Here is a 24,369-nt window from a genome sequence, read left to right as displayed (position 1 = left end):
GCTATGTAATCTTACCCTAGATTTAAATTTCAATGAAAATTCTGGTTTTAAAAGCAGAAAACCTTGAGAGGCAACACCACAAACACTTCTCTGGATGCACAAACCTTCAGGCCTATTGATATGTAAATGGAAGCAAAAATATGTGAATATTGTGATTTTAACAGTAATTGCTAAAGGTATTTTGTAGTGAACTTCAAAAGAACTGAAAAGTCCTTTGTGTACCATCGATAATTACTACACAGCTTGTCATAACCATAACCTGTGGGGCTGTCTTTGATAAAATATCTCTATTAATGGGTATTTTCGTTATTTGAGGGTAAGTTCAGCCCTCATACTGTTTAATAGTGATAAGACAATTCATGCTGCTTGTAAAATGTGATTGAAAAGGCACTGACAAAAGTTAGGCAGCTGTCACATCTGAAGTATGACAGTCTGAGGAAGGCACTAGGAGAAGTGACCCCGATTTCCCCAAGAACTGCATTTCAGCATGGGCAGAACTATCTACCTGATAGTAGTGGGATAGTTACCTGATAGTTGTGGGATCCAAACCACATCTGTCTGGTGGTGTTGGATCAATTAAAGCTTACCTATAAATAAGGTGAGGGAATAAACAAATATGTGACTTTGCACAAAAATGTTTATTTCTTGCACAGTTTCACAGCAGAAGAAATTGTGAAGTCTACTACCCCAGCTATCATAATTCAATACATCACACCCGGACAGCCCTTTGCTCATCCAGTTATTTGAGTCAAATGAAACTATTTCTGCCCTCAGATTACTGTAGGGCAAGAGAGGAGCAGATAGCACCAGTGCAAGAACATCTGTAATCTTAAATGCATTCCCAAAGAAGAGATTTTTCAGTAGCTTTGAAATGTTGGGTGGGGCCTTTGGCAATAAGCACCGTGGAGCAAAGGATGAGCAGAAAGCCAGATGCCAAAAGAGATTGCTTCATGGCATGATCTCATCTGTTTCCCAGCAGGCAACCATAACTCAGCCGTTTTCTAACTTTTGTAGGCTTGATCCCATTAGTTAGGCATATATTTATGTAGACAATACGTACAAGTGGGTGTACATTCAAATGCACACGTACACATAATTCCTACAAGGGATGAACTGCTTGCGTCATGACATTTGTACTCTCTTTGTGTAATTAGTCTCCCATACACATCATGTTCTACTCTTAACGTTCTCAGTCTCGGCAAAAGGCACTTACACAATATTGGTTTGCATTTGCTTACTGATTGACCACGCATGCTTTGCCTCCATTTTCTACAGAATGCTCAGATCCCCAGTATCCCTCAAGTCTAATATCCAGCAACACTTCATTTACAGAGAAGGTCTAGGATTTCAGATGAGGTTCATGGAAAATTAGAGCATGATTAAATGCCTGGGGAAGTAAGAAGATCACCCAAATGCCAGATCTGACCTGACCTTTAAATGTACTGCTCCAATAATATTTCTCAATAACGAGACTTCCCACTCTTTTCCTTGAAGGACAGGGACATGAATCAATTATCTCTGCAAGACAATTATTAGCTGGCTACAGCATTCCCTTCAAACACTGCTGAGCAAAAGCAATTTATCTGCAGTGTTCAATGCAAAAGTATTGTTCCTTATAAAGCACCTGCTTATTTCCATTATTTTAGTAAACAAGGAAGAAAAAGTTGTTGATACAGATATTGCAGACTCCAGCAAAGTGGAATTTTATTTTCCACGTTTGCACACATGTTCATTTCTTCTAGGAACAAGGAAATGCACTAGCAGCAAACTTCTAATGATTATTTCTAATCTTCCTCTGCATATAAATCGGGTGTTGAAAGATCTTAGCACAAAGTATACAGACCTGAGTGAGTTCCTGATTTAGATGCAAACATGTAAAAAAAACAACAAAAGAACAACAAAACAAATGTCAGAGGAATTCAGCTTTGTATATTAAAAATAATGAAGAACAAAAAAAATGTAATGTTTTATAAGGAGAAATATTGTCTGAAAACACATCTCAAAACCGGTCAACAAGTTCTATTGCCATTCTTCTCAGAGTGAGTTTGAAAGTCTCTCTTACAGGAAAAAAACATAATTTATAAAATTTTCATCACTCGTATAAAGTTGAGTTAAGGAGAACACCATGCAAGCTGCTCCTTGTTGCATTTCTTGAGTTCAGAAATTCTAAGGTCAGGGGACCTTAGGACCCTTGACTACTGGAAGTCCCACTTGGTAATGAGATGAACGAAGGCAGATATTTCAAGGCAGAAGATCCAGGAAAAGGGGATTTTCTGAGGAGAAGAAACCAAAATGCAGAACTGTATCCAGTCAATGGTACGTACAAGTAGAAACTCTAGCCTACACTGCCTGCTTTCTCTCACTGTAAAGTGCTATTGTGGAGATACACATTTTGTCTTTCCCTCTGCTTTTTTTCAGAGAAATCAGAAGGTACAATGGCTACAGTGCCCATCTGGCTCTCAGAAATGTCTCTGTACTGCTCTGTACATCTCTGTACTGCTCTAGAGTTCAAGGATAACTACTGGAAACAGTGCAACTTCTTCATTCTTTTGTTCCTATGTTTACAATGGGAATAATACTAACTACTAACGACTAAGAGAATTGATGATAAAAGCAATAAGTTCCATGACCTTACCAAAAATTGTATTACTTATATGATTTTTCATGGAGCAAACTCTTATTTGACTTGCAAATGTTTCTTATATCCTCTGTTTTTACAGTGATTTTTTTGTTTTTGTTTAGATTTCAGTACAAATGTGAGATTCCATCTTCGCAGAATGAGGCTGTTCTCAGCCAAATATAGTTAGACAGAACCCGTTTTGCAGTCCTGATCACAATCCATTTGTGCAGCAGTCAAAGATGATCTCACGGCCTGTTTGTAAAACATTAAGGTACTTATTGAAATCCCAAAGAACGTTAGGCCAGCTAGTTCAGAGTCGCTGCTCTTGTTTATCTTTCTGTAACAAAGTAAATTCTCCAAAATTTTGGTGCCATCCAATGTAAACTAAACAGGACTCATTTCAGATGATTGAAAACAAAAGGCAATGTTAATTCGGAAGCAGTAAACCTGAACACTGAATGTGAAATTAATGAAGACAAAGTAAGCAAGGTTAGCTCAGCTGGGGAACATAAAAGGCAGCCTCTTCCTCTCACAGTCCTTTTGATCTGAATTTAACCTAAAATTGTACCTCTTTTCTCAGGCTTAGTAAAATGAATTCTACCAATTACCAGATTTCTGCAGAAGCACACAGTCTTCCACCTAACTGTTCAGGTGCCAAGAAGTTTCCAGCAAAGAAGCAGCCTGTGAAATGTCACAAGGGCTTCTGCTGATAGCAGTATGGTTAGAGCAAGCAGGTCTTCTAAAAGACACCTGGAAACCTCTGCTATAAAGATGCAGACTTTGGTATATTGCTTTGAATTAGGGTCTAAAAGTATTGCACTAAGAAAAATGTGACTACACTTTTACTGCATCTGACCTTCTTGCCCATACATATAGCAACTGATTAGGAGACATGCTGGGCTCAACCTGCTCTCATCTTCTTCATTGCAATCCTCGTGTAATCTGTTCACACAGCAATTACATAACGAGATAAAATTATAATCTAACCTTCTTTAGGATTATAAATTTGAGATGAGATCAGTACCAGGGTTTCTAGATCCATGCTCTTGTTCCCCTGAATATATGAGAAAGAAAATTATAAAAAGCAAAGGAACCAAAATAGAAATAGCAAATCTGAACCAAGAAATGGGATAACTTCATGGGTCTGGTGAAGTTGGTAGACACCCGTGTTTAAAGTCCAAAGACAGAAGAAGACAGAAAGCGGCTTTATCCACTCAGAAGTAAGCTTTCTGACAGTAGGTATTGTTACCTGATATAAAAAACCCTGTCTGCTCCTTAGATGAGAAATTCGGAAGTGACAGAATTCAGTTGCAGCATTTCCCATAAACGATTTAGCAAGACTGCAAAACAGCCTTGAATGAGGCCACTTACTGTTAGTCCCATATATGCTTAGTGCCAGGAGAAGGTTATGAGGCTTTAATACAAAACATAAGAAATAAACATTCTTCTGATTAAGAAATTATAACCAGCAGAGCAGTCTGCAGTTTTAATCAATGTTTTAAGTGCTGGGAAAGCAAGGCCATGAAAAAACTGCCAGCTAGAAGAATTGGGCACAGTTTCAGTTCATCAGGTTAATATTTGTGTACATGAGAGCGAGAACAGTAATTACTAAGATTTACAGGAATTGATAATGTGTTTATATCAAATCAATAATCAGTATTCTCTGGATTATGAACTCAGTTTTGATATAACTGCTTCCAATAACATTAAAGTCTGGTGTAACTTTCCAAAGGGATTTGAGATTTTTTCTTTGCACTACATTCTGCAAACATATATTGCAAATATATTTTGCAAATGTATTGCAGAATGTCAGGCTGAAGTCCCAGCACAGAGAGCTCTATCATTCTGTTTATGAATATTATTTTTCATACAAAGCTACAGTGTTCATTTGGATACTTCTATACAAGCGTGATTTCCCTACCTAGGGTTTTACAGTCAGCAAACTAGGTTTATGAACCATAAAATCCTACACTGAAGGTGCTTAGGAGAGTTAATCAAATGATATGGAGGATGGCAAAAACATATTAAGGCTGGAGGAGAAGGTGGCATACAAAACACCTTGAAGGAAACCATGACAACAGCCATCATCAGGATCAGCAAACTGCAGTACCCAAATCTATTTTATGTTAGAGTTTTAAGTGCCTTTGTGTTAGGTAATGTTCCAGTCAAGTTACATTTAAATCCTACATCAGTTTTAGACTGAGTTTTACTACGAACAATTTATAATTTCTTGTTTCCTTAATACTCTTCCAATATACGCAGCAACAAACGAAGACAGTTGAGTACATTTTAGTGATAACAATTTCAGACATCTGCTTTATCAAAGAGTTGGGACAGAAGGCGACACAGAAACTCAGTTTGGCACCAGCAATCCACTACTTCCTGTGTTCATTGTTGTTTTACTTCCTATGAAAGTAGGAAGTAAAGTATTCCCTTCCTAAATTTGGAAAAAATGCTCATTTAGAATACGCTTTTGCAGTCATACATTTGCTTGCTTTGGAATAAACAGTTTTAGTACCAGAAGAGTTTGAGATGTGTAGATTCTTTTCTTCCATTTACGTTCAGTAACCAGTGATGAATTTTATGAAATACCATTACAAGGCTGATTGCCATTTTACATAGAATTAATGAATTTGCTCTGATGAATTTGTTATCAGACAAATTACTGGGACTTGACTCACTAGCATATCTGCATATATATTCTTGGAGCAGATGCGTGGAATAACAAGTTACTAGTGATATTTTTGCAACAGCAGTTTTTATCTGGTTTTGCTAGTAAACCAAATACTTTGCAATGCTCTAGCGTACCTGGTACTTAGCTGGAAGCACTGTTAGACCAGCAATTACACACAACAGTAAAGTCCACATGAGCAGATACAGGTGTTTTCTGAAATATCTCCTTCACTTCCTCCTGCAGCTGAGTTAAATACGAACTTAAGTGCAATAAATAAAGAGAATAAACACTGACAAATGACAGGAAAGGAGTGGCTCCACTTCTAGGCAAGCTTATGCACGCAAGTTTTTAATTAACATAAATATATCAGTTGGAATATTTTTAGCACGGTTTCTCAAGGAAATAAGCATGATTGTTGTGTTAATGAGTGGTTTCCATCTCTCTGACTTTCACTTCTATCCTTGTTCTGAAGCTGTTGGCCAATAAAGAGGGGAAAATCTCCACGATACTGAAAAACTGCAACTTTAGTGAAAAATAGCAGCTGGAAAGAACAGAGGGGTTTGGGTTAATTATTTTCACTATGAAAAGTACTGTGGTATGAACTTAGCAATAACCCACTCTGTATGACCTGTCCATTTGTTCAATGAGCATTCATGGGGAACAGCACTAGAAACGGTGTTGATCTGGATGAGGGGACTGAATGCACCTTCAGTAAGTTTGCAGACAACACCAAAGTGGGGGAAATGTCGAACTGCCTAAGGGTAGGAAGTCATACAGAGGGATGTGGAGAGACTGGATCAATGGCCGGAGGCCAATGGGATGAAATATAAGACCAAGGAAATACTTCTTCTCCAAAAGAGTGGCAATGCATTGGAAAAGGCTGCCCAAAGAAGTGGTGGAATCACTGTGCATGGAGGTATTTAAGGAAAGGGTACATGTAATACTTAGGGACTACTATGGTTCAGTAGCCAATATTGATGCTAGGTGGATAGTTGGACTAGATGATCTTAGAGATCTTTTCCAACCTTTCTGATCCTATGATCCTACTATTTAATAGGTAAAATAATTACCACTCACATCAACCACAATACATGCTCATTTTCCCCCAAGTGATTAAGCAGAGAAGAAAGGAGAAGAGACGAATGTATAAAAGGAAGTTGAAGGGATGTAAGAAGAACTAGAGGAAACGAAAGCATGGAGGTAAGAGAGAATTTGTGGTTGTTGGGAAGAAAATGGGGAGACAGCAGCAAGCCTGTACAGATATACATCTCAAGGCTATCTGTCCCAATCCATTCTACTGCTCAAACAACTTGATTTCACCGCTTCACACCCAAGTGCTGTACTGGTTCCATAGGTAACACGGACATACTATATTCTGGAACTGAGTAACAGAATAAACCTTTAAACCTGGTCTGGGAGTAAGTATCACTGGTATAATGTTTTCTCCAGAAGTGATCCACTGTGAATATGGGTGCACTATTTTGCTTGAAAAACTATGTTTAAGATAATAAAACTGCGTATGTATAAGTCTTTTAAACATCTAAATCAGCATTAGGCATCTCTGTACTTATATAGGGTGGCTTTGGAAAACATCATTTTATATGTTACAAAACTAAAGAATTCTATCTAAATTAGAGTGCTGAACTAGTAAGCACGGGTTAATGCTAAACGTAAGTAAACACAAAAACTCAGCAGCCAGTTTACTATGTCATCCTTTTGTATCCATCTCAGCTCAGGGTACTGAAAAAGAAACAATAATAGATGGTATCATCATTGATTACATGTAAACAACATTTTTTGCCACTTTTTGATTTCAAAGTTGTTATAATTAATTAAGTTTCACTAGTAACAGTCAGAAATCAGAATGGAGTCATCTCTACAGAAAATGAGACAAACTGTAGAGTGACTTTCAACTGTGTTCTGGAAGAACAATGAAGAGCTACAAACAATTGTGCTCCTGAGCAGCACACAGTCCATGTCCTTTTGATAGTCAAGTAACACAACCAAAGTTACAATGGAAGTCTGTACAGAAAGTGGAAACAAAAATAAGACATCCTGATTCTTCCTTGTCTGTCTGATGCCATAACAAGTAAAATATTGCATCAGACCAAGTGATCATACTTTAGAAAATTATAGCAGTAACAAGAGCATATAATCTTGATACTGGACTTGGACCATATTATACCAGTTCTTGGCTCTGCTACAACATCAAGCAAGTTATCTATTTTTTTGTCCTCACTCACTTATCTGAGAAATAACAGAATTTCTCTTTTCTGTCTTGTCCACTTGTGGCCCAATGGTTTTAATAAAAAGAACATTTCTTATTTTATACTTGCACAAGACCTAGCACCGTGGGCCCTAGAATCAGATGTATTCTTGGATGTTTACTGTAATATAAATAACAACTACGGAGCATTTTTATAATATTGCATTTTGGAATGCAGTAGGACATTTTACAATCCTTTTCATATTACAAGTCTAAACCAAGAAGTCAATGTATGAAAAGTATGCCAGAAAAGCATTAAAAACTGACTTAAACAATCTCTCTCCTACCTGCACAGGTGTCTCCAGAGTGTAGATATGTTCCCCGCGCACGTTGTAGAACTTGACAAGCGCGCTTTTCAACAGAGACCCATTGCCAAGTTCAACGAGCTGACACTGCTTCTCCATCCCTGCTACTGCAAGTAGGTCTCCTTGCGTGCACCACTGTACCACCACATCTGAAATTGCAAAGATAGTTTACAATAATCTCTTATTAGAAGCAACAGGAATCATTTTCCAGCTGCACCAAAGTGATTTGAGAATCTAAATTATACTCTTGGAGGTTACATGAGTATTTAAAACCCTAAATCTTTTCATCAAAATAGCAGCTAATACGTTGTAAATGCACTTTTGAGAATGCTGCTTCCTTTTTATTGTGTGAACTGCAACAAAATGTCTAACAACTCACTAATGAATCTATTCCTGTGGTAAGTATAGAATGTAAGTTAGTGGTCGTTCCCAGGTATGTAACTATAAGAATTTAGTAGCAATATTAAAACTAGTGAGGAAGATGTATAGCTTTGTGGTAAATAAGTGGAGTCACTTTAATGCCCAGATAAATAACCTCACTGAGCAGCAAAGACTGTCTGGAGAGACCTATAGTGCAAAAAACCAGCATGTTTAGTAGTGCCTCACATTCTCACTGGCTGTAAGTGTAACTTTTAGTATAACTCAAAATCTGTACCGTCAAGCATGGAAGACTTTTGGATTTTTCTCCATAAATACATATAGCCTCCATTTCACACGTTTTCTTTTGACTTGACTTCTGAAAATCTAATCCTCAGTCTAGCAGGAATTTGCCAGAAGCACACAGGGATTGCTTAGTCTCTCATACACGTGGATATGAATATACAGATCAGTTACTTCTATAGGCACCTCTCAATGAGGAACACCCACAGTTTAATTTAGGGATGCTAACTTCAAATTGTTATATCTTCCAGCTCTTTGTCACACCAAAACAATATTTGTGCTCCTGCTTGTGTTTCAGAGGCAAATTTGCATGTACAAGGAATATTGAGCTAGTCTTTAAACCTTTTTACTCTTAAACCGGAGGTGAAAGGCAGCTATTTTGTGCTGAGACAAAGTGATGGTGAAGACAAAACTTTTGTGCTCTGGGATGCTCAATCTGCCAAGAACCTTTTGAAGACATTTGTGGGCGACAAGCTGTCTTCAAATGAAGAAGCAGGAGAGAAATGAGAGTTGGCAAGAAGGATCTCAAAATTGTTTCAAGTTGTCAACTTGTCATTTTCAGGGACTTCTATGTGCAATTTAAAATGGTTTTGTATTATTTCAACTTTCTGGTATTCCTCATGGGAATTATGCTTCTCATATATCAAGGCAAGGCACATGTTTCTCAAGATAATTTTTTCACAGCAAGGCACTGCATGCCTCTTTTTTTTCTGTTGGTCCTCAGCCCTCTAAGTAATCTACAATGGGATTTAATTAATCTTTTTCAGAGTCTGATGATGGGTGTTTTAGAAATCAATGATGCAGGCAGATCAACTCCATTTGTGTTAACTGGATTAACTACACAACTACCAAAGTGAAACAACAATCTCCTTCAGATAAATGCCTCCAAGCAAAACCTGAGTTGATCCCTACACCTAGAGGAAGAGGAGTAACCACTGCGTCCAGCAGTTTTCTCTCTCAGTCAAAACTCCTAGAGCAAAGCTGTTGCAAAGGCGGTGAAGAGCTGGATGTCATTCACAGCATCCCCTGGGAACAGTATGGCTTCACAGTATGACACACCACCAATGGGGTCTTCAAAGACTACTGAAACTTGACATAAAATAGCTCAATTGAGAAATGTGTCTCACTGCAAGCTCAGAGATTAGAAATCAGATGGAGGATAATGGAGTGTAATGGTCTGCAAGTGAAGGCATGTTCACAAGTCTTTAATAGAGAGCGCTTTAAATGTGCAACAGGTCTGCAGGTAGCAATTGCAGCTAACTAGTGTATCTAGCAGATGTAGTTCAATAGTTCTGTAAAGATCAGCGCACTGAGAACCACTGAGTTAAAAAGCATGGAAGAAAGAAAATACTCAACTGAACGGTTCAAGAGCTCCACTAGACCTAACAAAACGTCCCAGAGTGTTTAAGCTGTATGAAAGAAGAACTTCATTTGGGTAACCAAACTCTCATCTAACAGCAAAAGTTCTTCTACATCAATTTAATGTGAATATTCCCAGTAAAATTACAACTATGCAAGCCAGTAGAACAGCAAAAATATTTTGGTATTGCATGGAAGAGTTTAGTTTTCTGCTTTAAAAATTTATTTAGTAGCCTACAGCAGCCTATAAAGACAATGCATCTGCTACAGAAACTACAATGCAATACCTATAGATTTCAGACAGTAACACATGAATTGACTTACACACAATACTGGAAATCATTCATTCTTAGCCGTGTTCCAAGTGGCTTCTGAGTATGGAGACCCCTGTGCTGGGTGGAGTTGCATATTCTTGCACATGATAACAACCAACAAAATGACAGCTGCTTGTCAACAATTTTAATAAAAAGGTACAGAAAATGTGTGTATCCATATAGTAACTAAATTTAAAATACTTTCCATAATGAAACTGTTAGCTTCAAAACAAGACAGAGATATCCCAAACACCTTTCTTTCATTCTCACGTTGCCAATCCAGCAAGATGTTGCACATTCTTCTACTGATGTCAATGATAAAGTCCAGTTTACAGTTCATAAATATATTTTACTGTAACTTGCTAAAAGAAGGTGATGTAATTAAGGGATCTTTTTCCATTAGTTAAAATCAGTGGGGAAAGAGAAACAGGACAGACATCCTCATCAAAATGGAGCCTCACAGCACTAAACAGAGAACAAGATGGGTTTGTTTCTCCTTCTGGTTCTAGCAAGAAGCACAGACTAGATGACAACTGAAAACCACTTATCTGATCTACTATACTTTCACAGTGATGCTGGGCACACAACCCAGTGGATATTACAAGAGCTTCTCTATATTGGTTCCAGTTTCCCAGATTTAAAGTAGCCTTTCTGGCAAAAGAAGTTTTCTGATCATAGGATTGCCTCATGAAGCTACTTTTTGCCAGCCACATACTTCTTGGGTTGGGACAGACAGAAGCTGGAGTCGGATAGAATTCTCCAATGTGAAGTTATATTCCTCTGCATATCTGATCACCTCAAAACTACTGCGACCTTTCGCCAACAGTATTACACTGTTACAGAACAGCCAAGGATTTGCTCTGACAGCTAAATTTTCTCTTTTTTTGTATCTAATATAATACTGATTTACCTGTAGAGATATAAAAAAAAATCAAAGGAGCCTATTTTTAACCATGTGCTTATGTGTCTTAGTGAATTAAAACTTGTCTGCAGGCAAAATACCATAAATTGCCAGCACTGAGAGCGCTGGAAAAGTTAAGGACTTTTTGGCAAGTAAGATCAGTAAAGATTTCAATGTAAATAAACACTAAAATAAATTAAAATAAACAATAAATAATTAAAATAATTAAAATAAACATTAAAGCATATCATTTAGCAAGATGTATAGTAGTAATCAGTGAAATTTTCCTTCTCAGAATAACTTGCCTCTTGGTAAATAACAATCTTAGCAAGTTTCCAAAATTTGTAAGACATGGGAAAGAGCGTTCTGATTCTTATCTGGTTACTAAAAGCATGGGAAGAGACATTGTGAATTAAGGATGAACACAGTGTTAATGTGAGAGGGCCATTCACACAAACAAACAAACTTATTAGCACATGCAGCTGAAAAATGGCAAACAGATCAGTTTGCTCTGCAAAGCTGCCATAAAAACATGATCTAAAAAATTTAAACATTAAAAAATAAAAAAATAAAAAAATTAACCAAGCATTTCTTTTCCACCAGCAGGTGTCAGTGCTGATAATGGCAATACAAGCGGCTGAGCTCTGGCTGGATAAGAGCTGGGTTAGAAGACAGACACAAAAAGGTAACATACAGATACATAATTCAAAGTACAAGTAAAACAGAGCATAAAACGGGGTGAAATATTTTCCTTTTTACCTTTCAACCCTGAGCGGATGATAGTAGGAGACAAGTCATCATAATTGTTCATTAAACTGATGTCTCCCGACGTGAAGCTGACGGTCAGTAGCGGCTTGGTGTTCTGCACCGGGACTGGATATGTAGCTGGTCCATCTGCAAGCACAAGGTTCTGGAGTGAGTGAAAACTAAGCAATCAGAAATAACTACATCAAGGCTGAGAGGCACTGTAGTTAGGCTTATTCTCATCAGGTGTTGTTCAAAATTTTGAACTACTTGCTTATTTCTGCAACGTCTGTAAACAAAAGCAAAGCAGATACAGTTAGTTAATTTGTCTGCTTCTAGGAAGCCACAATATTTTTTCTCTTTGCTTTTTCACTGCAGCATACCCCAAATGATTTACGGATCTTCTGTTAAGTTACCCAAGAATGGTCTTCTACCCTCCTCTACTGTCAACTCCCCAGAGTTGAAAGTCAGTGCTTTGGAAAGCGTCCTTGGATCCCAAGTTGAAAAACAGCATAATAAACACCATCATCATGCTAAAAGCTATTTGTTACATAAATTTCCTGTCTGGGCAAGTAATGGGGACTCCTCCTGAAGTCACTAGAGACTTTGTAAGATCTTCTAGGAGAACATACCAACCTTTCACAAATTGCTGTATTTTAAATGTTAAGAGCTAGGAAGCAGCATGAAAAATTGTGTGCCATCCTGCACAACAGGATTCAATGAGCTCAAAGGTGAAGATGAGATCAAACGAATACTTTACTTTCAAAACTATTTCTATAAAGCCTCTGTTTCCCTGGGCTTATTTTTCAGCATTCATTAAAATTCACTTGTTCAAATACTTAATGACCAATGCTGCCGTCTGCAGCATTCACTATTTAACTCCATTTTGTTTACAAAGCTCAAGAGGAGACAGTGCTGGATCCTGTTAAAGTGTTGCTCTCAATGCATGACCAGCACATTCTCAGTCATCAAAAATGGCAAAGGCGTTTAAGAGTAGTATTGCTTCCTGAACCTGCAAAAAGTCAATCAAAAAGCACTTCAGAGAATGATGTCTAGTAATTAGCTCTGTGTGTGTATGTAATTTGGTAAAAGAAACTCATCGAACTTGCTGTCCTTTCTACACTTCTGTGTGAGTCAAAGGCTTGTCACCTTTGAGAGGTTTATGCTGCATCTGCTCTAAAGAAAACAAATCATGTTTGGGTAATCATTAAAAGCAGACTTGTAGGCTTGTAACGAGTCCACCCACCCTGATTGACTCAGAAAAAACTATCACATTTGGATCATTTAAGCTCTCATCTCTGTACTCTGCAATTTCACCACCCTCCAACTGGATTTCAAAGGTATTATAAAAATTCAATGTTATTCCTTGTCTTGCATTAGAAGCTTGCTAGGAAATTTGAAGGTTTGTGGGTTTTTTTTCCTACTAAATCAATAAATCTCACTCATTATCAAGAGTCAGGCGTTAAAGCCAAAACAAAACTCGGGTCAAAAGATGCTAGCATTTTTTTCAGATGATTACATTCCATACCAATATTTGCTAAATATATGTTTATCATACTGACATGCATATAAGTGATTCTGAAAAAGATATTTTTGGACTGAGTCCAAATGAGAGCTAAAACTGTAAGAGTCCTCAATTCAGTGGTTCATATCCGAAATACAGATTCAGAATCATTTCTAGCTATCATGTATTTAAATCTTTATTGCGCAATCATTGTTGCCTTAATCCTTTCGTATCTTATTTGTAGAATAATCAACAGCATTTACAAAAAGAAGTGATGACCATATCCTACCCCAGACTGTACATACATGGTAGCTGATAGGTTTTTGCAATTTATGATTTCCAAAGAGTTTAAAACCAAAGCACTTCACCCAAGAAGTTTTATACTTAATAAGGGTCATGATGGATTTCCTCCAGACTCTCAAACTGGCAATGTGTTCAGAAGTATGGGAATTAGTAATTTCAGTCAGCTCCAGTCACCCTCCATCTACCCCATGTAGTTGCAGGAAATATTTTTATAACCACTCCTATACGAAATTTATTGAGCTCTTTGTGTCAGTACTATCAAGGATGGAGCTATAATGATGAGTATTATCTCTGCTTCACAGGATTTCTTTAAAATTAAAGATGCAGTACCTTCTGCCATGTCTAGTACTGTTATCTTTTCAGACAAATATATATAATATAAAATACAATGCATTAACTTTTGTGACTGCCCTCTACCTATTACGGACCATGGCAATATCTCACATGTGCTTATCAGTGACATCTGATGGGCCCCTATCTACTTTTTTTCACTTGGCCTCACTAAAAAACTTTTCAGTTTTGTGCTGTTACCTCATTGTGCAAATGGAGGCAGAGCAGCATGGGTGAGGTGTGTCTTGCAGCATGCCATACTGGCAGAGTTGGGATGAACCCACTCCCTCATAACAGTATTCTGCTCCACCCCCGATTCTATCTCAAGAGCCATACATCATCTTTTGTCTTCTACCTGCTTGAAACCACAGCCATCCTGTTATTTCAGTACAACACGACTGCTCCCTGGTGTTCATAAGTGCCAGCAAAGCTAAAAGAGAAGGACATGCAAGGAACCTACCCTGTGGTGGGGAATAGTCGTCCGAATCTGTGTCGCTCTCACTGCTGTCCTCCACCAGGAAGCTGGGGTAGTTCCAGGACATGCTGAGGATGCCATCTGACTCATGAAGGAGCACATGGGCCAGCATTCGCCCATGGCAGTCCATGACGATAACCTGACCATCAGCAGTGCCAAACAGAACCTGAAAACAACAAAATGGACCTCAATCCCATCAGAGGTCAGTGATTGGACCGTTCTTTGAATGCATCTTTCAGATAGCTTGCTATGCTGGAAATGAATTGAAAGTAAAGCAGACAAGGGTTTTAACTGGTGCCACAACAGGACACTGCAGCCTATCAAAGATGTACACAACAAATGAAGTCAAAGCAGCAAAATCAAATTTGTCTGGATTATCAAGAAGTCACTGGACTTTGTGTCCCTTATGTGTAGGAGTTAAAGCAGTTTCCACTAACTCAGAGTCAACTGACATAGCAGGGGGATTAGAAGTGGATAATGATTAAGGTCCCTTCCAACCCAAGCCATTCTACGATTCTATGACATGGGAGAAAATTTTTTGCCCAGTTAATATTTCTGGGAAGAATAGTAAACAATGGGGAAGACTACATGAGACCTTGCTGGAGCTTTGAAAGAGGTAGCACAGAGAAGGAATGTACAAAACAACTGCCACAGTTGTTTGATTACATATCTCAAAAAAACCCATGCATGCTTACTTGAGGGCTGATAGAGGATCAAGAAGTGATATGGTCAGCTCCTAAAATCAGTGAGCAAGTTTCACAGTGGGATTTGTTTTGTTTACTTTAGTATGAGCCATTACAGTTTATCTGAGCTTGGTCTTTACCACCACTAAAGTGAGTTGGCAGAAGGGCTACCACAAGTTCTACAGTATTCTTAGCTTATAGAGAAATTTCTAAAATTAGGGCCAGAAACCATGCCATCGGTTTATACAATATCAAAATGCACAGCTGACAAATATGAGATCCTAGTAGAGACTGCAAACAGCCCATGAGAAACAGAAAGCTGAATAGAAGAGGACAGGTTATTCGATTGACGAGCAGAAAGAAGGTTGGAGACTGTGCTCCAAAACTAGAGGTAAAAAGCAAAACAATCACTCACCTGGAAGAAGATTATTACAGCCCAAGAGGAAGGCAATACGTTACATGCTCAGGAAGGGTAAAGAAGAACTCCCACCCACCACTTGAAAAACAAAATGTATAAGGCAAGTTTTTTTTTTGTGCTCTTAAACTGTAGCCAATGTGTCTGCCTGAAGTCAGACTGACTGGAACACATGATTTCTTTTTAATGAGCATTTTTTGTCTTAAGGTTTTGAATAAGTTAAGATCCTGCATATTTGATGAATTTTAGAAAAAAAAATCAGAAAACAAGGTTTAATAAATCCACCAGATAAACGCAATAGCCAAGGCTTCTGCTGCTACCAAATAATTCCATGCCAGACAAATATATTTTAAAGCAAGTTAAAAGGCATTCATCAACTTGAAAGCTAGTCAGCATTTAGAAGGAAGCTAAAAGGAAGGTTAAATCTTATACTTGCCCTTCAGTCTGCTACATATTTTTTGGTTTTATAATCACACTTTCAGATAATGTAATTTCTCAGTTGTCATGTTAAATAACCATACAAACTGAAGGGCCAATCTCCTGTATTTTGGAAAGAAAATGTCCAAACCACAGACTTCGTCATGTCTCTGTGAATAGGCATGTAAATGTAAGATTCTACCAATTATACCCCCAAATCAAGAATTCATCTAGCCTTGTGTCTTAACTCTAACAGTGAGCAAGTATTTGAGGAAAAGTACAGGATGTGCTGAACAAACACTTCACCTGCGTACTTACACAGCTTCAGACAAAAAATACTGCTTCTTCTTTGTTTAAAGCCTGCTGATGATTTCACTGTCTAATCTTCACTTCTTAATACCGTAAGAAATATGGGATAATTGTTCCTGCTTATTAACATTCTCAGCATTGGTCACAATTTCATAGATCTATTATTGAATCCCTTAGACCTCTGAAGAATCACAGCCTACTTAGTTATCTATTTCCTTGTACAGTTGTTATATAAAGCCTCAAATTACCTTTGCTGACCCCTGCTGCTGTTACTCCACCTTTCTTCCAAGATGTGGTGACAGACTTGCAGCATTCAGACTGCACATTTGTATCAGATATACAGAAGTACTTCCATAGGAAACAAATGCCATGGTTGTACTTCTTAAAGTTTCAGAAGACTGACTTCAAAGTTCTCAGGTGCAACTAAGAGGCACAACCTACTCTACGGAACCTGGTTTAACAGGGGAGTTGGACCTATGATTCTGTGACTTTCACTTCATGAACCCATGTTGACTATGTCCATATAAGAACTTCAATCTCACACTCCTTTCCTTTTAGCCATTTCTTCTATTTTTCTGTGACTTGTACCATCCCACTTACTTTCCTGCTGTTAGTTATTTCAACTGCTTTTACAACCACAATCAGGGTATAACCACTTTCACTAACTACTTTCGTAGCTCTCTACAAAATAAACTTCTCCGAAGCCAAAACCCTACAAGCTGTCACTGCTAGATTCTCGTACTAGTTTCAACCTTCTCTATAGGTTTGTTTTGTTTAACAATTTCCTAAAAGTTTTATAACTGCAAAATACCTAGTTGAAGAAGTAAGACTATTTTTTCCCAAAAATATCAGTATACCAGTTCTGTCTCCTAAAATTCTGCAGAAATGTTCTATAATTGAGTAGAAATAAATGTCACTCATTACCTAGAGTTCAGTCTAAAGCTAATTCTTTTGTGTAGCACTACCCTTAATTCATTTAAAACGACAAACTTCTATGTTATTTTCTAACTCAGACCAGAACAGTTGCATGCAGGCATCTTAATTCTTGCACTGGGACCAAAGATAGCTCTTTAGCCACCGGGAATTATCAGAAGGTACTCCTCATCTCTTTAGCCAGGCTACAGGTTTCAAGAAGCAGCATAAGTTTTCGGGTTATTGTAGCAATTCAACTTTTAAGATGAAAGCATTTATCAGGCTGATAGTTCTGCTGGCTGAACTCCTGCTGAAGCTGTATAAATGTCTACTGGTGTTACCATCCATAACATTAGCCAAGCTATAAATGCCATATTCAAGCTAAGTATGTCAGATGAATAAAATTCTCTTGACCTTCAGAAAAAAGGTCAAGCCACGGAGTATACCTGAAGGATCCAATGGGAAAATTAAATGGCTATATTTTAGCTGCATACATTCATATTTTTACAGATAATTGCAGACCTACAAGATCTGACGAAATGTTGGAAAAAAGTAATGTGCAAGTCATAGTGACTTGTTCAGATACAAAAGCTAAACAGCAATTTAAAAAAATCCCAAGTACTCATTTTGTGGTTCTTTAGCCCTTTATCCCATTCTTCCTCTTCTTGTCTCCTCTCCTTTTGTACTGCTCATTATTTCAGTTATTATTACATGCATTACCATTTGTAGAATTGCATTTGATGAATAATATGAAATCTGATAGCAAAACACCTTAAATCATCCATACATTTAAAGTGTGACTCAGACACAAAACGAAAATACAGTATTTCCTTACAAAACACGTCAGATGTAATGAATCCAATACTGCAGTGAAGCTGTAGCTGATTAAAGGTTTGTAGAAATGCACAAAACAAAAGAGCTACCATTTCTAGAGCAGTCTTCAGTGGTGCCCTGATACTTTACTACTTGAAAGAAAAACTGTTAGAAATCAGTGGGACAATTCACACACAGTTTTCTAAACATACTCAGAGCTGAAAGCTGGGTTAAGTCCTGAAACAGAGGTGTCTGGGTTCCTCATGAAACTCATCCCTGTGTTAATTTCTACTTATAACAAATCTGAAAAACACCCTTCTATGAAATCTACGGACTTCTTAGTCTCTGTGGTAACTTATCTTGTATTTCACAAGCTAGCTTTGGTAAATAAAATGGGGTTTCATTAGTATTGAAACAATTAACCTTGAAATTATAATTTAAGATTACAATCCGCTTAAATTCCCATGATCTCAAAAAGTCTTCAATTCGCAGCCTGAAATGTGTGAATTCCTGTAAGAGACATGGTAATCAAAAGACGGGTTATTCTGCTCCCAAGTTATTTTTTCATGAAGAGATGAATATTAGAACAGATGAGTAGCTAAATAATTCAGACCATGAGGAGCAACTTGAACCTGTTCAGTGACTTTGCTGCATGTGTATCTGTTGTGCTGAACTGCTACTATTCCCATGAAGTCTGCTGAGATGCATCTGGACCAGATACAGTGTTAGTATAAATGTTTTGGCAGCCCTGAAACCTACAAAGCTATATATATAAGAGCAATCAAAAATCTAGCACCATGAATGTTCAGCTCAGGAGTTCCACTACTTCATAAGACAACTAGAATTTACTAGATGTTACGCTATTTTGGAAAAATATATTTTGCTTTTTATTTTGGTTTATTGTACATAAACTGAACTCATCAACAGTAAGTATGCACCTACCCCAAAAGCAAAGGGATAGACCCCACCATCTCACCACATCTGATTATAGGCAGCAGCTGAGAAAATTCTATAAATCATAATAATTTATTTAAGTCAGTTAAGCTGTGTTGACTTATATCTGCAGAAAAACTAGCCACTGCATCTTAGCCTGTCCTCACTGTCTAAGAAGTTTTGCAGAACTACAGCCATTTTGACTTTTACAGTTATAGTATAATCCAATCCCAATAATAATACATTTGATGACTTTGTATATGTATGAAGAAGAAGACAACTATTTTCAACCTAGATTTGAGTTCTACAAACTGTGTAGTCAATACTGCTGCAGAAGGATATTGATAAAATAAGATGTTGCTCTTGTAACATTTGGTACTAACACGGAAGGTTTCTAATACTGCTAGTCAAACAAAACTCCCAGGAAATCTGGTCAATACATTTTTGAAACGTCTTCATTCTGTATCGGGGAAATGACTGAACCTTTGGTTAAAGTTCATGCTGAAGTCAGGATGGCACATTTAGATACAGATAGTCCAATATCATAATGCTACAAAGCTGGAAAAGGAAAATCTGCTTTACTTGTGTGGGCTCAGGATTTTTAAAACAGCCCTTTGACTTTTACAGAGCACGCACATTTGACAACCCAGGGAAGCAAAAGTACTTCACAGACTGAGCTAATTAAAAACAAAACAAAACAAAACAAAAACCTTGAAAATGAATCTAGCAAACTCCATCTTAGTACTATTTATTTTAACACCAATTTTATTTATTTATTTATTTATTTTTAATGGAGAAACAGGATTTCCTTGTTAGCCTTAGAACTGAGAACACTAGCCAACTGATCTAGTCTGGAAAGAAGAGACCAAAAGACGCCTTACAGAAGTTCTTGACCATTCCAGTCCCTCTTCTCTGAGCTTTCTCCAATTCCCTTCCGTGAGACAGTGACTTATAAAAAAAAAAAAATTAAATTTAGAATCCAATACAAGGTGATCTGACAGTTTGGACAGAAGGCTTTGTGCTTTTCAGACCAACCAGTTCCAAGACTCAGTTTTTCCTCAGACTATTAGGAGTCTCTTAACAATGAAGTAGTAGTCCAAGGCAGAAATATCATCATCTTATGGTGAATAAAACTATGGATGGACTCACAAGCTATTATTATGAGTACTGTGCCTAAAACTGTGTTTTATGAACAATTTCACAATTTGCTCAATGAACTCCAGTTTAAGGCCTCCAATTTCTCTTAGATTTTGCCTGGTGTGACTTACAATTCTTGTTTCAAACATTCACTAGGGTTGAGGTTTAAAGGGTTCCTTGTTCACCCATAAGTTTTACAAACCTTGTTCTTTCAGCATTTTGTTTTACTTTCTGCCTTTGTGGTTTCTCTTGTTCAGCCCCATCTTGTTGCCACTGTACCACACAACACTAACACTGCCACTAACAGTTAATCCTGTGTACCTCTGAATTTGCAGCCGTCCTGCCTGATGTTTGTCTTCCTGACATTCCTCTTTTCAAAGTTTAGACTTGTCTTTATCTGCTTCCTTTAGCCTCCTCCTCCTAAAAAGTCAGCACTGAACTTCAGAAATAATGCTCTGCAGAACACTAATAAAATCAACTGAGTGCATTTGCAGTGTCAGAAGATGCTGAGTACTTCAAGAAAGCTGAATCAGTTCTGTTTGCTCTAATTTAGCCATCTAGCCAAACATTAGTATTCATGCTAGGAACAAGCTTTACAGTCATCACCACAATGCCACCATACCAACAGATAAATCTATTTTGCTGAATCAAGATTAACTGAATTATAAACTGATTAATATGCAAAATGATGGATCAAACTTCTATTTGTGCAGATATGCTTAATAGCATAGGAAATACGTGGAAAATGATTGACTTTAGATATTTTCATTCCATAATATTAGCCTAATAAAGTCTGCCAGTCTTGTAAAGGTTTAGTTAAGACATTTTGCAGTCCATTTAGTCAAAGTATTAGCATTTTGCAGTCTTTGTGTTCTTCTTGTTTACTGTTTCTCCATCAGAAAACATGAGACAATGCATCAGTAGCCTCTTAGGATACATAAAAAAACAAAAAGGCTTTTTTTCCCCTTAGTGTGGCATTTCTGGCTTTACTTCTTTTTACCTCAAAATGCGGAGCGAAAAAGAGAATCAGACGGAGGGAGACAGCTGCTCTCTCCTGCTGAATACTTTTTTATTTTCATTAAAAATTCAACTGCTGTAAAATGATTTCCTGAACTGATGCTAAAAGAGACATCACCACAATTCACACAAAAGCTCGGGGGGGAAAAACCACTAGGTTTCCTTTGACTGCATTTGAGTCTAAAAAAACTGAAAAGAGGTTTTTTTTGTTTCCTTCAGAAATGAGAAATTACTACCCTGTGCATGGACAATACACCATCAGATCATCCAACTAACTGCATATATACACAGCACTGAAATTCCCATTTGAGACTGTTAAAACTTGCAGAAGCAGTGCTGGTTTAGTTACCTACTTTCAGGCTTGCTCCTTTTCTTTCCTACAAATTCCATTGGGTTTAGATACTATTAGAGAGCCCCAAATGAGAAGACAAAGTAAATACACTGGTGACAAATCTTTGTAATACAGATTGAAATTCTAAAACCTGGGGATTCAAACTGCACTGGCTTTGTTTCATTCTAAAACAGCACAACATAGCTGAAGGAGTGTAAATGAGAAAAAACTGCCCTTAGTTTCAGGAGTCACAAATGCAAGTAGTTTCAAAAGCAGGATGTCAGACTATACAGTTGCTGTGGACGTGGGAGGATGGAAGCAATTGTGCAGGTGAAGATAATGTTATTTAAAAGCATTCTGACAAATTACAGAAAGAATGATTACTATATTCCTCTCTAATTATATCCACACTAATTCTGACTTGTATATTTCCTGACACGTTTCTACATTCTTTCTTGACTCGAGACACTTTTTAGAAAGCATCCTATAACAATCAGATTTCTTCTGTGAAACAAGCAGACCATTGTACAATGGTTATGACATTAACAATATGCCTCAGTTTATTCCTGACATGGAAAAGAACTGCTGTTTGTTTTTGTTGTTTTTTTTTTTAACTTTTGTTAGGTCTCAAACTGCTTTCAAAGTAGTATGGGAAATGAACCAAAACCAGCAGCTGAAACACCTTCTCCGCAACATCTTCTGTAGCTTTTAACGTGGACAGGACTCCAAATCTGGACCACTGAGCTCCCACATAAGAAGTATGTTGGAATGCTCTTCAAGCAGTGTGATTTTCTGTATTCTCACTAAACTCTGCCAGGAAAATGTACACATGCCTATGAAAAATATATTCTTTACACGTATTAAATTATACGTAGCAACAAAAAATATATATTTGGTGCCTCTGGGTGAGAAAACACTATTAGTTCTAACCAACAACCACTCAATCAAGAAAAGAAATTAACTGATACTCAGAGCACTCACATACACTTGGCAGTCTCCTCTACTGTTCCCAAGCCAGGGTTTAGCTATTTCCTGAAAGATATGCTGCCTGCTGAAGTTAAAATTTCCTTCTGAGTTTGAAAAGTCTGACAGTTTTTGCTGTGGTGTTTTTTTTTTTTTCTCCCCCTCATTAAAAATGGTATTACTTAGCAACAAGGACTGCACTCTGGGCCAGCCAAACTGAAATACATACATGTTCATGGAAGCAATTTCTCCAACTTCTGCATTCTCTTTTTAGGTCCTGGGTGTTGGCAGAGAGAGGTAGGTAACTCAATATGGGCGAGGTCAAGTGTAAGTGAATCAATAAGGAGACAGGCTGAGTAATAAGCTGTTACCAAACAAGGCAATGCATAAGAACGACTGTCTTCCCAAAAGCAAGAGAAGTAGGGAAGGACTAACCCCTTTCCAGTTGACATAGCTGTCCACAAACCCTCAATGTTGGAACACCAAGAAACTGACTTCTGCGCAAAGAGCGCAATTTGAATCCATATAGGATGAAACATTGATGGGAAAGAATTTGGAGAAAAAAAGATACTGTTTCTATTATTTCATTGGCATACTATCTCTTTCTGAAAACTCCATGTAAAAATCATGTGATGTTACCCTTTCAAAACACCACCTTCCATCTTTAATCTCCTACAAATGCTAGCCTTGCTTTCCCAGATAAAACCTACTGCAGAAATCCACAAGTCTCCTCCTCTAGATTCTACAATCCTCCCTTACTGTGCAAATGATTCAGACTGCTCACAGTCCCGAATGCATTTGGACAAAGTTCAAGACTCATGTTGGCTCCCTGTCTTGTTATTAACTTCCAAAAAATTGACAGATTGAGTCCCACTGGTAATAAAGTTTAAATTAACCACTCCAGCAGAGACATTTCTTTTGAACCAAAAGATCACAAAGCTCTGGATGAACCAAGTGCCTGGGGCCAGAGTGTACTCAATCAAATGGCTCTGGAAATGGAACAACACAGACTGTTTCTGAAAAATGCTGTAAAAATTTCACAGTTTAGAAAGTTTTTGCTCTGTAAGAAGAAAAACCTTTTACTCTCCTCGTCAACTCAAAATCAGATCAAACAAACTAAAGGAAAATAAAATTCTGAGTTTATATTTGACATATCCTCAGAAAGATGGGCCATTTTTGCAGGTGACATTTTTGCCTGAACTGCCTAAAAACCAACATAAGTATGTGCTGCTGCTTTGCACAGGTGAGCTACAAATCCTCCTTCTTACTATTTGCCCAAGAGTTGAAGCGTAACAAAAGAGATTCAAATAAATATTCCGTGTGCCAAAGAGAGGAAGACTGTAGGCTACGTAAGCAAATCCTTCTATACAAGAACGAGCAAGGTGAGATGAGAGGCAAACTATTCTGTTCTTCTGACACTTCCCACAGAAAGATTCACACAGTGTCTGCTTGCACTTATCTTTATTTTGCTGACTCAAACACTGACGGTCCAAAAATGTGAAACAGTGCTGGATAAAAAAATGCTAAGTGGGCCCAATAACTGAACAGTACAATGAGTCTTCATCTCTTCCTCCATCTTTAGTTTGTCATTTCCTTTGAAATCCTTTCTTTCCTGACAGAGGAAAGACGTGTACAGAACTTAATAAACCCCGGATTCTGTCAGCTGAAGTAAGAATACTGTGACCTATCCAAGTGTCATGCCAGATCAAGGCAAAGAGTTTAAAGATCTCTTTTGCTGTTCACTTTCTTCAGTAACAAACATCAAATCTTTCTATCCTGCCTACAAGAGCCTGCAAGGATGAACAAAACATTAGAACATTTATATTCTTCTCTTCTGACAGAGTCATGGCAGGGAAAAATTATTTGCAAGACTCATCTGATATGATGCTGACATGAAACATTGCAGCAGATGAGAAAACATGAACTACGATGCCATCAGCAGCTAAACAGCAGCTAAACAGCCTCCAAATAGCACAAATAGAAT

At 37.6% G+C, this 24,369-nt stretch overlaps 1 protein-coding gene across 5 annotated transcripts in view; it reads right to left on the bottom strand.

Moving 5' to 3' along the window:
- Positions 1-24,369, bottom strand: part of TULP4 (TUB like protein 4) — a 147,952-nt gene that overhangs the window by 31,590 nt on the left and 91,993 nt on the right. For all 5 annotated transcript variants that reach the window (XM_085217118.1, XM_085217119.1, XM_085217121.1 and 2 more), the window contains exons 5-7: positions 14,441-14,621; positions 11,859-11,993; positions 7,848-8,014 (exon numbers count right to left, since the gene is read on the bottom strand). In XM_085217118.1, the coding sequence (XP_085073244.1) occupies positions 7,848-8,014; positions 11,859-11,993; positions 14,441-14,621 (483 nt within the window). The remainder of the gene's footprint in view (positions 1-7,847; positions 8,015-11,858; positions 11,994-14,440; positions 14,622-24,369) is intronic.

This window comes from Meleagris gallopavo, chromosome 2, assembly GCF_905368555.1.
Source record: "Meleagris gallopavo chromosome 2, MGAL_WU_HG_1.1, whole genome shotgun sequence".
Taxonomy (NCBI): domain Eukaryota; kingdom Metazoa; phylum Chordata; class Aves; order Galliformes; family Phasianidae; genus Meleagris; species Meleagris gallopavo.
This window is presented reverse-complemented; position numbering and strand designations above follow the sequence as displayed.